This window comes from Labeo rohita, chromosome 20 (genome assembly GCF_022985175.1).
Source record: "Labeo rohita strain BAU-BD-2019 chromosome 20, IGBB_LRoh.1.0, whole genome shotgun sequence".
Classification (NCBI taxonomy): domain Eukaryota; kingdom Metazoa; phylum Chordata; class Actinopteri; order Cypriniformes; family Cyprinidae; genus Labeo; species Labeo rohita.
The window spans coordinates 28,178,095-28,198,957 of record NC_066888.1 but is presented as its reverse complement, the minus strand read 5'-3'; the positions used below and the strand labels follow the sequence as shown (position 1 = coordinate 28,198,957).

Below are 20,863 nucleotides of genomic sequence, written 5' to 3'. Positions count from 1 at the left end.
TGACCAATGATTGAGCTCTTACATAAGTGTTTCGAGTTTGGTGAAGATATCTCATTACGTTCAGGAGTTATAGGCATTTTATTAAAGTGGCCCCGCTCTTTTCTGACAATTTGTAGGGGGTGTGAGTACTATCATCCATCCAGGTTTCAAGTCTCTAGGACTTATGGTTTGGTCTGCATGATCAGATTTACGCAAAGATCGTGATCCATGACCATTCTAACAATTACAACAGTTTCAACGCTACGTGCTTGAACCCCTAAAAATATATACACATATACACACACACACACACACACACACACAAATTCTGCTTAATGATAAGATTTTATGCATTGTAACATTATTTCCATGACATTTCTGCAAAACAGTTTGAATTTATTATCCATACGCCATGCTCTTGAATCATTATATGGAGGGTGAACTTAAAAAGCTTTAGGAGACCAATGCAAAAATGTGTCGCATTCTGTATTCATAGACTCACCGTCCTCCTTGTTTGCTTCTTATATTGATGAACTTTTTAATTGCCTTCTCAAATTTACTGATTCAGGTAACGATCCTGCCCGCAAGCTGTCGTATAATGACAATCATTTGATTTGTTTGGTCTGGGGGTTGCTAATAAACCATAGGTGCCGCTAATTAGATGGTAATATTGAATAGAGTACAAACCCTACAGGCATTAATCATACAGCAGCTGACGTGCGGTAAAAGCCCACCTCCTCAATGTCCACGGGTTTGCTGAAGATCTGGAAGCGCTTGTCGGTGGCGAGCCGCTTTGTGACGTCCCTGAGAAAGAGGCGGAGCTCGCGCAAGGTGTTCTCCTCCTGCTCCTCCAATCGCCGCTGCTCCTCCGGCGAGAGCTGCCGAGGGCCGGGGTCTTCAGCGAGGGTCAGCACCTCCAGAGCGCACACTAGAAAAGTAAATACAGACACAAACCCTCAGTACAGCTTAACTACAACCATGAGGAATCGGACAGTTCTGATTTCATGATTTTTTAGTACTTTTAAAGGAGCAAGTAAAGAATCACTTTGTCTGATTTATAACCAAAAAACATCTTCATATTGCCTTCTGAATATTTTTCAATATTCATGCATTTGCATTTGCAAATATATTGCATCTGCAGTTAAAAAAAATCATGATTTTTTGCAAACAACACAATAAAAAGACCAATATTTAATTAAATATATATTACATACATACATACATACATACACACATACATGTATAACTTTTATTTGGAATACAATTCTTTTGTAACATTATAAATGTCTTTACTGTCACTTTTGATCAATTTAATGCATCCTTGCTCAATAAAAGTATTTATTTCTTTAAAAAAAAAAAATCTTACTGATTCTAAACTTTTGAACAGTAGTGTATTATATATTATGCAGGAAACATCAGAATGTGTTTTTTCGCAATGGCAAAAGAATGCAGATATTGAAGAACCGTTAACAGAAGAGAAAAAAAAAAAAAACACACACACACACACACACACACACACACACACACACACACACACATCATGTTATTCCAGTATTTTGTCTAGAAACTCAACCGGTTTTGATCTCCAAACCTAAGTGTATAACCAGCTGAAACGCTGAGCAAATGGTCCGTAACAACTGGAAGAGTCAGATGACACTGAAACTGTGCCAGAGCAGCTAGATGAATTATAAACACCCTGCGTTATATGGATGAAGTCGAGAAATGCTTCCCACCGCAGCGTGGGCCGCAAAGTATTATTGATTTCTGAAGAGCTCCAAACAAACAACCTGACAGCTGCAGTAATTCAGGGCTGCATCTATACAATGAACCAAAAACAGACTGCCAGAAATGACCAAACACACCAAGCGCTAATGTGCCACTGCCTTGTAAGAAAATCTCGCTGACAGAAGAAAAATCTTCTCGGCAAACAGGCCAAGGACCTCGCGATAATCCAAAAATCTGAGCAGAGTGCCTGGCAGTCGTCGAGCCACCAGCCTCAGCAATTTGCATTGTGGCAGCAGCTAGCGAGCAGTCATGCTAACTGTGAGTGTAATTATAGCTAATGGTTAAGGCCCGGCGTTTAATAGAGCCCCTTTCTCCCACCGCAGATGCTACGCTGCCAAAGGAAGTAGGGTTTGTGTTTTATTCAGAGCCGCCCGTGGTCGGCCCACGGGAGGACCCCTGCTCTGCATCAATGGGTCATGATGCTTGCATTTCCACTTGAAAGCCATTCTCTGCTATAATGGCTCCAGCTGCGAGGGAGCCGATGAGCATGGCAATCGACCACAAGGAGAAGATATCCAGAAGAGAACATCAGGAACACCCAGGACGCCCAATTTATGCATAAGCAGAAGTAGCAATTCTGGATGAGCAGCAGCAGTGGTGGAAGTAATTGCAATGAGAGAAGTTAATTTAATGACGGCAGTGGTAGTTATTGACGCCTGAAAATGAATTTACCCACAGTCATGTCGTTCCAAAACTGTATGGCTTTCTTTTGTGGGACACAAAAGATGATATTTTGAAAGGTGCATTTTTGTCCGTGCAATGTAGAATTATTTTAGCATTAATTTATGTTACATGTAATATTAATATTTTTAATTACATATTTTCATTGTTAATTTTAGTTTACGTTTTAGTGATTTTGTTATATATAGCTTTATTTTATTTTTTCAAATAAGTTGAAGTACTAAATCAGTTTTATGTTTCATTTGTTAATTGAAATTAAGCTGTGTCAAGGTATAATGTTAATATTAGATGAAAACGAACTTTAAAAAAAAATAATGATAGTATTTGAACTTACAGTTTAAGTGTTATATATATATATATATATATATATATATATATATATATATATATATATAAAGTTTAGATTTTCTAAAGTTAATTTAAATAAAGCTGCATTAAAGTATAATGTTAATATTAGATTAAAAACTTAAAAAGGTAAACTTTAAATTAAAAAGGCAGTACTTTAACTTGTTTAAAGTTTGTTTTTACATTTAAACTTTAAATAATAACTAAAAATAAATGTTAGTATTTTAGCAGTTTAAGTCTTTGTTTAAAAAAAATAAATAAATACATAAATATAAATAAATAAATATTTTATCTATCTATATCTCTATATCTATATCTATATCTATATCTATATATCTATATCTATATCTATATATATATAAATATATCTATATCAAGCTGGCCATGAGATAAATTGGGGGCTCGTCCCTAAATTTCAATTAACCAAATTACTTTTTAAAAGTTCTAGTTTTTAGTATTATTTCAGGTCTACACCCCTTTCAATCCAATCAAAATGTAATCTGAATCTAACTAATTGAGATGCTTGCAAAAAGGTTTTCAATCCAATTGAGCCATCAATATCTAATTATCTGGGTGCATGAAACTTAGCTAATGAATGTTTTTTTGGACCTTACTGACTTGCATTCTTCAAAATATCTTCCATTGTGTTCAGCAGAAGAAAGAAATTGATACGCTTTTAGAATGACACTAATGTGAGTAAATTATTTTTCATTTTTGGTTAAACTATCCATTTAAGAATCTGAACCAAACAAGAAGTGAGGGACAGTGTGAGGAATGTGTAAGTCACAATGGTAATAAATGACATCAGCATCCAGTCAGACCATACCGTCTGACACCCTAGACAGACTAAAGGTAGAGACATAAGGCACTTTAACATATGCCTTTTGCATGCTAATGGCCTCATTAGTGCCCAAGCACAAAGGGTGCATAGCCTCTATCATTCTTCTATTTCTTGCTGAGAGTCTATGATAGTCACTGGAATTGTCTGGATGAAATTGTAAAGTTTTTCTTGTAACTTTTTTGTTGTATACTAAGTCATATGGAATCAAGGCATTTTCAAACAAAACTTTAAAATATCATCCCCATGCATTCAGGGTATCTGACCATATTTACTGTGTGACTCAGATTTCAGTACAATGCAATGAACAATGTTCACAGTGCTTAGACCAGATAATTGCTGCCTGCAACTGCATTTACTCTTGTACAGATCGAGAAAGTTGGTAAAGCAGTCTTCCAAAGATTTTAAAAAAAGTTCAAATAGAAAAAAAAAAAAAAAAAAAGGAGTTAAAACTTCAAAACCGGTGTTCTACCTCCAGTCAAGACCAGATAAATCTATACTTGTGCATTAGCCATGGTAAACACTTACCGGTTTTCCTCCTGCGGGGTGGCGCCTTGGCTGCCTGCACCAGAATGAGGTCTGAAAAAAACTTCCTGCGTGCTTCTTCTCCCGGCATGCTTAAACAAACCACCTCTCCGTATGAACGGCTGAAGATGTATTTTAGCTGTAAAAAACAAAAAAACAAAAAAAAAAAAAAAAAAAAAAAAACGTATTTAGAAACAAAACAGCATCTTGTAATTTAGTCTGCAAACTGCATAAAACATACATGTGTTTTTCAACAACAAAACAAATGACCCAATAATGGATCTTAAATATTCAGGTAGAGATGAGACAGGAAGCAAGTGGGAGAAAGAGAGGTCAATTACAGTGTAATTGAGAGCTACCAATTTTAACATTCATTAGACTTTAAAAAATAACTTTTACTTCAGCTGAATTTAAAACAATCTTCACATGAACCCATAATTTACCTGTGCCCTTTAACAAGTAGGTAATATACAGAAATCAAAAGTTATTTAACGCTACATTGTAATAAACAACAGAAAACATTTTGTTGAGTCAACTTAAAATAATCTGTTACCCCGCTCCATTAAAATTTTAAGTTCAGTTACGTTGTACTAGGTGATGACTTAGATATTTGAGTTGACTAAACTAAAAATTTGGTTTGTTAAACTTAAAAGCTGGGTATGTTATATACCCATATCAGTCACCATATCACTGGGCACCATATCAGTCCATTATATGGAGAAAAATCCTGAAATGTTTACCTCAAAAAACATTTTCCTTATGACTGAAGAAAGAAAGACACGAACATCTTTGATGACAAGGAGGTGAGTACATTATCGGTAAACTGTTGTTCTGACAGCACTAATGTGTATATATACAGATATATAGACTCCTCTTTGCTTTGAGTTAAGCATCAAAACAGTGACTCATGACTTCAACTTGTACACAAACTGTGAGAACATCTGCCATGAAAACCACACTCAAAAATCACCCATACTGCTCTTCAAATGCTGCCAAACAGCAGGGATCAAATCTCTGGGACTCCAGTTAAAAGCATCACACATCTCACCAAAAAGTGAACCAGGCTCCATACAGGCTCATTTAAAACTTGTGTTGAACCCTGTCGATTTGGTTTTCCCACAGCATTCTTTGTTCTTTTGCGTAACATTGTGTTTTTTTTCTCGTTTCTCCCCCCAAAGCATAGTGCATGACGGGCTTTGACTATCGAAAATATCTCCCGGCATGAAGCATTGTTCTGCTCAGCATGAACTTCGAAAAGAAAGTTTGTTGGTAAACATACAGTATTTATAGGGTAAAACTCAAAGCAGGAAGAAAACCAAACCAAGGTGATGTGTGAACATGTCGGTAATGTGAGAGATGGATGTCTGACGAAAAAGTTCAGTTTATACAATAAATGTATTCAATTAATTTATTAAAATTATATTTATTACTACGATATACAGTGAACTTTTCATTTCATGAGACAATAGTCCATGCAAAATATCCCCACAAAAATACACCATCACTGAGATTTTTGGCGGTGTAAACAATCTATTCTGAAGCAATATTATCATCAGTCTTCTATTAGCTTTTACATACTTAAATCTGCATATTTTTATTTACCTTTATAAAGGCCTTTTTTTTTTTTTTTAAATTTTAAATGCATGCATCACCTTTCATGTTAAATTATTACAATTTATTAGTAAATTTTATAGGGCTGTTACCAGTCAGATTAAATAATTTACACTGCGAAATTACAACTGCAATAAATAATGTTAGGAGATTAATGTTTTAAATTAGTGCTGTCAAATGATTAATCACGATTAATCGCATCCAAAATAAAAGTTTTTGTTTACATAATATATGTATGTATACTGTGTATATTTATAATTTATATATAAATACACACACGCAATATATATTTTGAAAATATTTACATCTATTTATATATATATATATATATATATATATATATATATATATATATATACATACATACACACACACACACATGTTCCTTAATGAGTGAGTCATTCATTCAACTGATTCGTTCAAAGCGCTGAATCATTCAGTAACAAAACACCGTCGAGTGTTGCTTGGAGAAAGCGCAATACTTCTGCTGTGATCCTTGTTTGGAACTATTGTGTATAAAATGTAAGTAACTTAAATATCTGACTAACTACTGAACTAAAAATCAATGTAACATTTGCAGACCAGTCAGATCTTGCGAGATCTCGTGACGATATCCTCGCAAAACATTTTGCAGTGTTTACATTAGAGCTGCATGATTAATCCTTAAAATAGAGATCTCAATTCAAACACTCACGCAATCTTATTCCTGAATGACAACAATTTAGCTATTTCTATTAGGACTGTTTCTATTAGGATCTTAATGAATCAGAGGGTCGGGGTAATTATGAATGCAAAAAGAGCAACACAGTCTTTTCAACCACATTATAATCATTATTTCTGTGTTACAGAAATTTAAATAATAGAAGTACTGGGATAAAAGTTTTTAAATTGGGTATAAACATTTATTGTCTACAGTAGCGATCAAAACGAAAGTATCTTAACATTTGTATTGTCACGCTTATCCTCTTCCGCAAGGACAGACTTAAGCAATGAACAGTTTGTCAGAACCACTAGTAAATTAAGTTATTTTGTTTAGTTTTCTAATCTTTTTTTCTCCAGAATCATGAGAGAATCATGGTCTCCAATTTGCTCATTTAAATGTTTATTACTCCATATAATTCATTAAAATGGAAGTTTAATTTCACAACGTTCAAAATTTACCTACACTTTTTTTGCATTGTCGTTTCCAGTTGAACAAAAGACTATTTGCCCTACATATTTCATCATTGAGGATTTCTTAAGAAAAGCTGAAAAATCTTGTCTCGTCTCTATCTCGTGAACCCAGTCTCGCGTCTCGTCTTTTCTCGTGGGATAAGTGTCTCGTCACACCCCTAATGTATACACACACACACATATATATATACACACACTCAGATAGATAGGGGTTGAACAACATGTTTTATGCCCAATTTCCCTCTGATTTTTGGGCTAGTTAACGATAAAATTAGGGTTACAACTTCATTCTTAAATCAGCTAGTGATTTTCTCTAATTTCAGAGGTAGTTACTCTTCAGTGTTAAAATGTAGGTCTAGGACCAAAAAAAAAAACAAAAAAAAAAACATGGTGATCCAGCAACACAACCTACTTGACAAAATCATGGCTACCGTCAGTCAGCCAATTAGAAGAGCGAGATAACAAAAGGCTTTAATGAAGAGTGATTTGATGGAACATAATGAAAGGACGGAAAAGAAATGTGATGATGCACGCATCCTTCCCGACAGCCGAAGAATTGTGCGTGAAGACAAAACCTGAAAATAATGACCAGTGTCTGGTGCACATGGTCGCAGGTGTCATTGAAGAGAGTGTTTTAATGAGCAGTTTCATATTGCTACATTCAACTCTAATTTCACATGGTAAAGTGTGCTGTGCCAGTCCAATTACCGAAGTCTGGGAGGGTTTTTTTTTTTTTTTTTTTTTTTTTTTTACTGAATCAGCAGTTAAAACTTCGCTGTAAGTTCATGTGAGTTTCTTCAAAAGCTGCGGCAATCAGGACAAATGAATCCAGGTAAAGGCTAAAGACTCCTAAATATCTGAAAGCTCTCCTATCCAAGCCACTTTAAAAAGTCCCCAAGGCTCCCCAAATATTACAACAAGACGGCGGATCTGGGAGAGATTTCTCTATAATGAGGATCCGTAAAGAAGCACTTTAAGTTCAATTTCCAATCATGAGCGGGTGTTGAAGATCCAAACACCGCCTCATCAACTGCATTATTTTACGTCTTTGTCGCCTCTTGGCGGATTTGTCTCCACTCAAGTTGCTTTCAGGCTTCTTTGGTCCAAACTCTTGAAGCGAGATGAAGGGAAGCAGAGCAGGTAGTGATTTTATGATTTGTCTCAGAGCTGATGGAAGCCTTGGAGACTAATGCAGATTCTGAGAGGCAGAGAGCCGAGAGACTAAATAGGCCTTTCAACTCGCCAGAGAACAAGACATCCAGAGAAAATGTGGAAATCAAAAACACATTTCTTGTGTCTTCCTGTCTCTCTCTTATTGACGCATGTTTCATCTTTACTTCAAATAAACAACAAACAGAAAAAAAAAAAAAAACTGATGAATAATATAGTTGTGATATGCTAACTGGTGTGTTATCTGAATTTAAAGTCAACATCAAAGGACACGTGCAGTGAAATTTACTTTCATAATGTGACATTTTCAGGATGTTTAATGTGAACAAAAAATTAAGAGGTAAAATTAAGTTCTGCCATAGAAATACTTTTTTAAAAGTTAATTCAAACCGTTCGAAGTTGATTTTGGAGGCTCTCCTGAAAAAAAAAAAAAATACAATAATAAAATAAATTTAAAAAATATATATTTTAAACTATTTGGTGTCAATTTTGCAGGCTCTCCTGAAAAAAATAAATATATAGATATATTTTTAAATGTTATTTTAAACTATTTGGTGTCAATTTTGCAGGCTCTGAAATATTATTGCAATTTAAAATCAGTTTTCTATTTTTATATACTTTAAAATATGATTTAATTCTGTGATGAAATGCTGAATTTTCACCAGCCATTGCTGCAGCATTCAGTGTCACACAATTCTCCAGAAATCATTCTAATATGTTGATTCATTATCAATGTTGGAAACAGTTGTACTGCTTAATATTTTTTGGAAACTGTGATACTTATTTTAGAATTATTTGGTTAATAAAAAGTAAAAAATAAATAAATAAATAAAATACACTGAAGACTGGAGTAATGGTGCTGAAAATTCAGCTTTGCATCACAGAAATAAATTCTATTTCAAAGTATATTAAAAACAGAAAACCATTATTTTAAATAGCAATAATATTTCACAATATTACTGTTTCTCTGTATTTCAATCAAATAAACGCAGCCTTGATGAGCAGAAAAGACTTACTTTGCTTTATTACTGCTCATTATCCAAATTGACAAAGATTAATTCACTGAAAGACAAATTTACACAGACAGAAAAAAAAAGACATCAGGCTGCTCAATGCAGACCCTAAAGGTGTTATAGTGAACTAACAAGTGCATACGGAGGTGTAACCTTACACTGCTGGAGCTGACTGCTGGCATCCCTCCTACACGCTCCGGCATGAGCCAAAACTCATCCCACACCCAATCGCAGGGGCACGTACCTCCCGCCTGTGATCTATACCACCTGCCCCCACTGCAGATGCTGTTTACAGACAGAACTGGCATCTGGCTCTACATCTTTCTCTTTAAGAAATGCGATGGAACGGACGAGTTGAGAGATTTTTAGTGGTTACTTTGTTCCCGTTTCTTTTAATTTATCGGAGGCCTCACCCCTGACGTGCAGCACCGCAGAGAGGACAGCTGTCTCGCTGAACGTGCCAAAAGCCGAAGGCCAGTGCAAACTGTTTTCGAGCTTCTACTTTGCATATTCGGGGTGCACTTAATGCGGATAAGCTCCGGGCTAATGGACCTTTTTAAATCTTGAAACAAAGTAGGTTCAATATCTTCCCACTTAAGACCTACTTAAGGTGTATGGAACAAGAAACTGTCACTAAGGTACGTTGGGTTTTTAATATTGCAACCACATCTGTCAGCATGTTGATCTTTATAATTAATAGAAGTATAATTAGTATGAGAAAAGGACAGAGAGAATGAGTGAGGCACTTTTGTTTTCAACAAAGCATTCTGAAAAAACAAGCAAGCCAAATCACAAATAAATCTGGTTTGTTTTGAAGAATTGGTTGAACTGACTTGCAAAACAACCTGGTCTGAATCAAAATAGAGTTGCTGAACCAACTACACATTTATGATCAGCTCATGCCACTTTGACACTTTAAGGTACACTAATGAGGACTGCTTGCACGATTAATCGAAATAATCACACTAAGCCATATTGTGATTTTATTTTGTCAAATCACAAAGGCACAGTTCACATGAACTCCATCTCTGCATGTGCTGTTAGTCTGGGATGCTTATAGCATGCATTTGGAAACACAACACGCGTCAACAATCTTCCCAAACTTGTAATGCGAAGCACTTATAAACCAGCTGTTGTCAACAAAAGAGAAGCTTTAATTGCTTTCAGCAATTTAAAAAAAATAAATAAACAAACACTGGTTTAACATTTGAAAATTAACTTAAAGCCATAAATATCAGTATTGCCTTTTACTATGGATTGTAAATTAAAATTATTATCAAATACTATTTTTTTTTTTTTTTTTTTTTTTTTTTTACAATTGTAATATTTATTTTTGCTTCATTTTTTTATTTTTTATTTTTATTTAGCAGTAACTGAAATAATGAATGAATTAATTAAGCTTATTTAATTAATTCATTTATTTCCCCACAAATCATGCTATTTTGCAGAAACTAACAAAATATCTTTATTTACATAAAAAAAAATGGTTTAACGTTTGAAAATGAAGAAATTAAAGCCATAAATATCAGTACTGACCTTTTACTTTGTGCTGTAAATCAAAATTATTATTAATAAATTGTAATATTCATTATCTTGTTAAATATTTTACATTTTTTATTTTGAATTAGTAGTAGCAATAAATATATAAATAAAAAGTAAATGTCCAAAAAATTAATTGACAAATCACAAAAATGATGCCAAACTGTACAGCCCTACAAACATGCACAGCAAACCTGAGTTAACTAAAAAAAAATTATTAATAATTAATTAATATTAATCAATTGCGTTTGCTCCGAGAATTCATTTTTTTCCTCAAGTCATGATATTTTGCAGAAACTAAAAATATCTTTATTGATTTACATGTTTATAAAATGGTTTAACATTTGAGAATTAAGAAATCAAAGCCATAAAGATCAGCATTGACCTTTTACTTTGTACTTTAAATAAAATTATTATTATTAAATAACAGTTTTTTTTCCAGTGAAATAATACAATTGTAATATTCATTATTTTGTTTAACATTTCTTTTTTTTATTTCGTAGTAGCAATAATAATAATAATAATAAAAATTATAATAATAAAGTCAATGTCAAAAAAAGGTATCCAAAAAAAAAAAAAAAATTCACATAATTGACGCCAAACTGTACAGCCCTACAAACACGCACAGCAAACATGGAGCTTTATTAAAATTTAATTAATTAATTAATTAATTAACCCAGAGAATTAATATTTTTTCCAAATCATGGTAATATTTTACATAATAAGTTGATAATTCTACAGAAATTATCAAATTATCATTACTGATTTACATTAAAAGAAAAAAAAAATTGTTTAACATTTGAAAATGAAGAAATTAAAGCCATAAATATCGGTATTGACCATTTAATTTGTACTGTAAATTAAAAATTATTATGATTAAATAAGGGATTTTTACAGTGAAATATTACAATTGCAATATTCATTATTTTGTTTGATATTTATTACTTTATTTAGTAGCAGCAGCAGTAATAATAATAAAAAATAATTATAATAAAGTCAAGGTCAAAAAATGATTGATTGATTGATTGATTACTTTACCAGAGAATTATTTTTTTCCCTCAGATCATGATAACATTTTGCAGAAATTAACAAAATATCATTTTATCAAGATTTACTCTTAATAAAAAAAAAAGTGTCAATATGGCTAAAATAAATAATTAAAAAATAATAATTTGATTTAGAACTGACAGGTTTAATTTGGCATGATCTTAGCTAGTCAGACTCACTCTAATACAGGGATCACAGTTAAGCACAGATACACCCAACAGATTCCAGAAACCATCACATTATTCCACACAACCATAAGTTACTTAAGCACCTGTACTTTTTTCCAAGGTTTACTTAAGTTTATTTATCAATACAGGAAAGTGCACATCCATCTGATTCTAATGCAGGACTTTATATAACTACCTGCTGACATCAGTGAAGGCCAAACACTTCCTGATTCTTTCTGAATTCTACACACAAGCTCTCCATCTCCAAATCTCAGAGGCCCTGGATTCAAGTGTTCATGAGTGGGAGAGGCCAGGATGGTTTATTCTAGAGGAGAATCTGACTGTAGGAGCTCTTGCGGTGTTACTGTGAAGCTCCAGTATTGATCGCGGCTTTAGTGCAGGACCCCCTGCCCGGATGAAGAGACGACTCTCGCACCAAGGTAAGGGTGGTACGATTCACAGCGAGGATGGTACGATTCCACTGAAGGGGCCTTGGGGTACGTTTCAAAGCGGGAACAAGCTTTGTGGATTCAAACGGCCGATTCTCTGTATTTGCCCACTTCACCATTCAAAGCCACTTCAGATCTGCTGTGGTTGTCAAAACTCGGGGTTGAAGTCAACATGAAATGACATTCGCAACCCATTTTGCTTCCACACTACGACATACTTCTGATTCAAACAAGGACAAAAATGAATAGTTAAATGAAAATGTAGGGCGGGACTTGATAGTATCCAGCAGAAACGGATTGGCTCATGAAAAGTCGGTGGTTTGTACCACAATGAAGCCAGAGCAAGATAGTGGAGGAATACTGCTCTATTGAGACCACAATTTGCAAGAGATGCCTAAATAGCTGCTGGACTATTGATGAACACTACACAGTGTCAAAAAAGAAAGTTCCTTCTGAGGTGAAACTACGGATGCACTGATTTAAAATACATCTGGCCAATAAAGGTAAGTTAATCATTATTTATAGTTAAATAATTATAACTACAAATAAATAGTGTACACAATTATAGTTATGGCCATTAACTAATCAGTGGCTAAAATTATACTATTTTGTCTAAAGTAAAAAGAAAACGAATATAAAAATCATTTTACAGGTGAATTTAGACCACACAGCATGAAAAATGGAAATTCAATGGAAACTGCGTAACAAGATGGCAAAGGTAATGTAAATACATAAAAAACAGAGGAAAACAGACTTAAATATTCAATAGTGACCAGTAAATCCAATGCTGACTGATGCTAAAGTTTAAAAAAAAAAAAAAAAACATTGAATTGCCCAATATGTAAAAATTTTTATAATGTAAAAAATATTCAACAAAAAGCATGTCTAATTATTAACAATTTAACATCATCAATTCATAAATGTTTTTCATTAAGGATCTACGAAATGTTTTTTTGTTTTATTCAGTTTTATTTTTACCCAATTTTGTGTTTTCCATTAATTTTCTGGGTTTCATTTTAATGATTTAATTAAATGTTCTCTGATTTTATTAAAGAACATATATATATATTCTTAATTCATTTATTTATTTATTTTTAGAAATACTGTTGTGTAATGTTGTGTATTTAAAACACTTTTAAAAACAAATTTAAATAAACTTTCTAGTAAATATTCCATTTTTTTCCCCATTTTAATTTTACTGGATTCCATTTTTTTCCCCATTTAAATTTGTCTAGACTCCATTTTAGTTTACCAAAAGTTTAACAAAAATTATTAAATGTTTTTTTCCCCCTCAAATTCAGTTTTATTTTTACCCAATTCTGTTTTCCATTAATTTTCTGGGTTCCATTTTAATTGTTTCATTAAATTTGGAAGAAAAAAAAAAAAAAAAGTTATTAACAAATTTTTATAATTATATATAAATTACATCAATTAAATAATTAAAATTAATTCAATAATAATTAATGAAAATAATTCAAATAATAACATTATATATTACAATATATAGATTTATTTTTTCAGAAATACTGTGTTGCGCATTTAGATTTTTCTGGTAAATAAATTCTGGTAAATAATTTTTCTAGTAAATATTCCTTTAAAAATAAGGTTTTAATAATTCAATAACTATCATTAGGCCTACATTAAATTATATATTTCTGTCACGGTTTATTCAAATTAAAACAAAACTTTGATAGTTTGCTGCGACAACCTTTAAGTTTCGGCTTGTATATTATATGACAATAGTGATTCTCAAAATAAAAGGTAAAATGCTCATGATGTGACTCTCTAGAGATGTTCGTGTGTGTCGTGTGTGCTTTTTTGAACTACTTTTGATTTAATCATCCAAAATTTGCCAAATTCTGTGACATTCCATGTTATACTATAAATTCCATTTTTATGACTGGATTCCGCAATTCTGCGGAAATCATAGGACCCTACAAATATATTACTCATCCCTTTAAGCATTTGTCACTTTTTAGGAAAATCAACCTACAAAGGACTATATTATTAAATGTATCTTATATATGTCTCTGCACATTATTCAGGGATACCTCAAGGACTCATGTCAAGACACTATAAAATCCAAAAAAAGTCAAGCAATTCAAACCTAACCTAGTGAAATATCCGGTGACTGCAGATTCATAATCCAAACACTGTCATATAGATAGAATTTCAACATCAAGACACCACAGGGGTCTTCAAAGGGGTCATTCAACATTGAAAGTCGAGCCAAATTTTCAAAGCACATGAGAAAACCAAAAAAAAAAAAAAAACAAGTGATAGAACCCAGCACAACATAGAGGGTGAAATAACCAACCCATCCTCGTCTACTATCAATTAAACATGTGTCTTTCCCTCAGAGAAACGAGACGGGCTTTAATGAACACACCTTGCAGGAATACAGCGAGCGAGACACGGGCCTGTCAATAACATTAATGCTTTTATTCTAAACACTCTCGTGCCCTCCTGGTGGGCATCAGTCTCTTCAGCAGAGGCTATGATCAAGGGCTTCGCCACCAGCCAATCACCAGACGCCCAGCGACGCACCCTGGGATGCATGGGGCGCACAGCATGAGCCGCTGGAGGCGCTTGATGCTGGATTGCGAGGTGAAACCGCAGCGCTGCCAGAGTGACTCCCCGTCAGCATAATTAAGAGAGAGGGGGCTTTTTTTTTTTTTTGGTTGTGTGACTTCACACTGCATTACTTATCTCTTCCTTCCACCCTCTCGCTCCCTCTTTTATTTTAAAGACTTCTCTCACATGCTCTTCCTGCCATGTCTTTGAGAATTGATTTTAATGCCCCTGGTGTGCTTAGAAAAAAACTAGAAAAGAATAGAAAGGGAATGACGAGTACAGGTCAGGCCTTGAAGAAAAAGGAGAATGGGGGACAAAAAGTCGAAAAGAAAATTAACAGAAAAAGGTTTAGCCTTGGCCTAGCGCATGGTATGAAAATCAGCCTATATATATATATATATATATATATATATAGAGAGAGAGAGAGAGAGAGAGAGAGAGAGAGAGAGAGAACATTAAAAAAAAAAACATTTTGACAGGTAGTGTATATATATAAATAAATATATATATATAAATTTAAATAAGTCTCTTCTGCTCATCTGCATTTATTTTTTTTATTTGATCCAAAATCAGTGATATTGTGGCATTTTTTATCATTTAAAATAAGTGTTTTCTATTTGAATATATTTTAAAATGTAATTTATACAAAGCTACATTTTCTGCATCATAACTCCAGTCTTGTCACATGATCTTTCAGAAATCACTGTAATATGCTCATTTGCCGTTCAAGAAATCATTTATATATGATCAAGCAATTTTTTTTTAAATTATAGAAATTAATACTTTTTTTTAGCAAGGATGCTTTAATTTAATCAAAAGTAATGATAAAAAGATTTATAATGTTACAAAAGATTTGTATTTGAGATAAAAAACCTGAAAAAAATTCTACTTAGTTTTCAACTAATAATAATAATAACAATAATAATAATAATAATAATAATAATAATAATAATAATAAATATTTTTGAGCTGCAAATCAGAATATTAGAATGATTTCTAAAGGATCATGTGGAGTAATGATGCTAAAAATTCAGCTTTGAAATCACAGGAATAAGTTACATTTTAAAAATGTATTCAAATAGAAAACAGTAATTTTTAAATAGTAAAAATATTCCAAAATTATACTATTTTTGCTGTACTTTGGAGCAGAAGAGATTTCTTTAAAAAAAAAACATTAAAAATCTTATTGTTAAAGTTTTGACTGGCAATGTATAAGCCATACATGAGAAACGCTGCCAAACAAACACGCCCCCCACCCAAAAGGATCACACCCCTATCTTGATAGCTCCGCCTCCAAATTCACAAACATGCTATGCAACACAGGCACCTCCCCCATCACAAGTGGACACGCCCCTTACTGGCGATTGGCTACAAGTGTGTTTTGGTGTTCAGCCTGATCCCAGAAATCATTTATTGCAACTTTAAATCCGAAGATTAATCTTTCAGACTAGAAAGAAACAAATTAGAAACAAAGCAGCAAAGAATTCAACTCAAACCTTAACAACAAAGCCTCAATGTTTACGTTCGATACATTTTATCTGGAAATCCAAGCAATAAATGCTGTTTTGACACTTTTTGATGTGGCACAAGAGATAGCTGTATAGTCAACTCAGTTCAAATTACGATTAATTATTTTATATATATATATATATATATATACTCAGTTCAAATTATATATATATTTTATATATATAAATATATTTATAAATATATATTTATAAATATATATTTATAAATATATATATATATATATATATATATATATATATATAAAACTGAGTATAGTATATATATATATATATATATATATATATATTTTTTTTTTTTTTTTTTTTTAAATACAAAATCACTACATTTATTTTTTTTAATTAAATTAAATATTTAAATATTTAATTTAATACATTTAAAAAATAAATTAAATATTTAATTTAATATGTAATTATTTAATATAATTAATTTTTATTACTTGTTTTTATTGAATTAATTTTTGTTTTACCCTTCACATAACACAAGTGGCACGCATTCAAGCATCAACGATTTCCATGCACCTTTTTCAGAGGGGTAAAAATAAAAAAAAAAACAAAAAACAAGTACACCTCACCGTTAGAAAAGAAACTTCTCTTTACAACAAGATATATATTCATGTATGTAAAATAAATTGCTACGCAAAAAAGTGCGTTAAGGGTTAGGGGTATGCTCAGGGAACAAATTGGTCACCTCATCAGGGAGCTGCTGGTAGACGCTCTCTGCTGTGGCGAGGATGAGGAGCGGTGTGAACGAGGGTACATCCTGCAGGAGCGTGAGAAAGCTGCTCTTGACCGTCTCACTGATGGCTTCCCACCAGTCACTGATGTGAGGCATGTAGATGATGCTGGGTACACAGCGCCGAGCCTCACGAAACACCTACACATAAACACACACACACAGAGCGGACGTCACAAATGACTGCATTCCCTCTTGTGTAAAAAAATAAGGCGGACAGGGTGTGCTGACTACCATGATAACACATCTAAAGCACAACAATAATACTACAAGCCCACAGCACCACACACTGGACGTGTGAAGTCTTCTAAAGTGATGATGGTGTGTTTCGGCTTGCCTGAGCGCAGGATTCCTCTGGGGTTTTGGCACTGACGGAGTATAGCGTGGGAAGGTCGAGACGGTGCACAGTGAACTTCTCCAGGTGGTGCAGCACAGCAGGGGCCAGGTGTGTGCTCTGTCCCGCACCCTGGGGTCCCGTCAGCAGCAGCCGTGGCCGGTACGAGGTGGGCTGCTGGTAGGCAGAACTAAAAACAAGAAAAGGTCACCATCTATCCATCTATCTGTCTAAGCGAGTTAGAAACACTGAAATCAAACTTTCAAAATAACACCGAAACGCTGGTATGAAAAACAGCCTTAGTTTTTCCATTAGAAGGAGTTGCTGACAAGTAGAATGAAGCTATGACGGCTAAATAAAAATAATAATAATAAAATAATGAAGAGAGATAAAGAAGCTAATTGATAAAGTTGGCAGCTCTTTAGGGAGGACAAATTTTCATGCATTTGACAGCTATACTGTATATTAATATATTAAGATGAACCACTTGCCCACATCTCATTTAAGTGTGAGGAGCTGCAAGTATTGATGATCACAAGCTAATGCTATAAAACACTTTTTTACTGAACCATGAAGAACAAATCAATGCAAACGCAATTGAAGTAGGTCTGCTGAGGAACACAAGCCGTCTTAGTGCCAACTGTCAGTCCTGCAGCTTTCCAACAGATGGCAGCAAAACACAGCACCTAACTTTATCACATAAACCCCTTCAAGACATTTAAATTTTAGTTTTTTTGTTTATTTTCTATTGCCATATCAGCATGAAGGGATGTATGCATGGTAAAACAATTAAACTTTTTGCATTGCAATAAAAACTATAAGACAATAAATAATGAATCATAATATTCTGATTAATTAAAGTGTGCTGAGGAAGAAAACTGAGTTCTGTATGAATTCAGTTAACTCACGTGGTAAAGTGGAGAAAGGGTTTATGGGTTGTGCAGGACAATGCCGCCTTCGGCGATCCTGGCTGATTTTCATAAATGGAAGGAGCACCATGTTCTTCATCCTCGCTGTACGAGTCCTCCACCAACAGATGATTGTCAGTGTCTGAAATCACACAGAAATGACTTTAAATTTCTGATGACATTCCTTAAAGTGGTTTGCAATGACAGCAGTTAAATACAGAAAACAAATGAAACAATATGCAGCAGGAAAAGTGCTTTGTTTTGATGTATTAGTATTGGGGAAAGTTACTTTGAATGATAAAAAAAAGAAATAAATAAACATTTTTTTTTTTTTATCTCACATTTTATTTCATTGCCCATTTCCCTAAGCATTTAGTATTTTCTCATTACAAATTATTTTTTACATTTTGACAACAAACAACTCTGATTAAAATATTTATGAATAAATATATATTTTAATTTTATCTCATTTTATTAAAAAAAAACTAAATAACAATAATATTATATACACACACACACACACGCACACAGTCTGAGACCAGTAATTTACGCATTTAGTATTTTGTCATTACAAATTAATTTTTACATTTGACATCAAACAGCTCTGATTACATATATTTATATATAAACAAATAAATATGGGGGCTGAAACTGTTATTACTATTACTGAAAATTTATTTTTAATGTAAATTTTTCTTCATTACAAATTATATGCTGTAAATTGTAAAACAAAGCCCTGAAAAACAAATCATGCTTGAAAAAGTACTTTTAAATCTAGTATATTAAGTATAATAAATAATATTTTATATGATTATATGTTATTTTATTAAAAAGTTAAAATCATTCTAAAGGAAAGAGATTCCACTAATTGAAAATTTCAACCATTTATAAAGTATGCTTAATATTATTCACCTACACCAACAAAAGGGTCAATTCAGGTTTCATGTTCCATTAAACTTGTGAACAAAACAATTCTACAGATGAACAAACTCAATCCAGGAAAACTAAAATATCTCACTGGTTGTCAGTCCATCTCTAACATATTAAGTTTCTCTTAAAACAAGCATTTTAACAGTATAATTACAGTAGAGAAAAGACTAAAGAGTGGAATGAGTCACATGACTTATTACAAAGAGAGCACTCATTAAAAGCACTGGGAAAATTCTATTCCCAGCAGAAATATGAGGTGGTAATTATAAAGCACTGTATGTAAGGCACAAAAAATAGCCCTGAATGGATAATGAAAACGCCTAAATGAGAAAAGAAGGGCAAAGGGGAAAAACTAATTAAAGCATTTTTTTCTACCTGTGATGTATAGCAGAATGAACTCACTGAACAACATCAAATCCAACAGCAGGAAATAGAGGGCATACCGTGTGTGTGTTCCCTGTGCAGGAGCTCTGCGTGGGGGAAGACTCGCATTAGGCAGGCCAGTGTTTGGGCCAGCGTAGGCTCCAGCAGGGGTTTCAACACACAGGAAAGGGCCTGGCCGGGCGGAGCCAGGGCCCTTTGACCCGCAGGTACTATGGAGCGCAGAGCACGACCAAAGTCCTGCGGCCCCAAAACGATGGAGCCCACATCCAGCTGATAACGCTGGCTGCTGCCATAGATCTGAGGATAACGCCGCCGCAGAGCCGCTAGCGCAGCCTCTGTGCAAAGTGCTTTGATGTCGGCCCCACAGTAACCTGCGACACAGAGATACAGCAGAGTTAGACACACATCTGGACAAGAAAGTCACTATGTTCCCACCTTTAATATTGTTAAAAAATGGGTAAATAGCTAACTTTAAAAATGTACGAGCTAATAGTTGCATAATTACACAAAATAAATAGATAAGTAAAACTAAAAAAACATGAAAAAATAATGTGAAATTTTTTATTTTTTCACAAATTCCATTTTTTCTATTTAAGTTTTTCTTAATTTTTTTGTTTATTTTTTTGTTTTTGTTTTAGTTTTTCTGGATTGCATTTAATGGTTAAAAAAAAGATTTAAGTAAAATAAAAAATAAAAAATTTGGAAAAAAAAAAAAAAAAAAAAAAAAAATCAGATATCAACAGGTATCAACAGGTATTGACTGCTTAAAAAAAACAAACATAAAGAAATATTACAGTAGAAACAAGCCGATATTTAGCAAGCAGATGTTATAATATTAATAATAATAATAATAATAATAAATAATATTAAATTAAAAAATATATTAAAATCTCCTCAACAAATGTTGAAAACATGGTAAAATATTTTTTTGCCATTTTTCACAATTAAAAAAAATAATAATAATATATTACACATTATATACTTCCAAAATTTGTGGGAAAAAATATATAAAACAAACTATACATAAAATAAAAGGCATTTTCACCAGTGGAAAACTGATCATAAGGTTTTCAATGTAAGTTTAATAAATTTGTATATTACCTAATAAAAGCTGTTGGACAAATGTTGGCACTTGTGTAAAACATGGTC

General features: G+C 33.1%; 1 protein-coding gene across 1 annotated transcript in view; it reads right to left on the bottom strand.

Moving 5' to 3' along the window:
* The window catches only part of atad2b (ATPase family AAA domain containing 2B), a 114,741-nt gene that overhangs the window by 71,799 nt on the left and 22,079 nt on the right, over window positions 1–20,863 (bottom strand). The window contains 6 exon segments of the mRNA XM_051139030.1: window positions 714–907; window positions 4,157–4,292; window positions 17,114–17,299; window positions 17,496–17,682; window positions 18,401–18,542; window positions 19,774–20,085. Coding sequence (XP_050994987.1) covers window positions 714–907; window positions 4,157–4,292; window positions 17,114–17,299; window positions 17,496–17,682; window positions 18,401–18,542; window positions 19,774–20,085 — 1,157 coding nt within the window.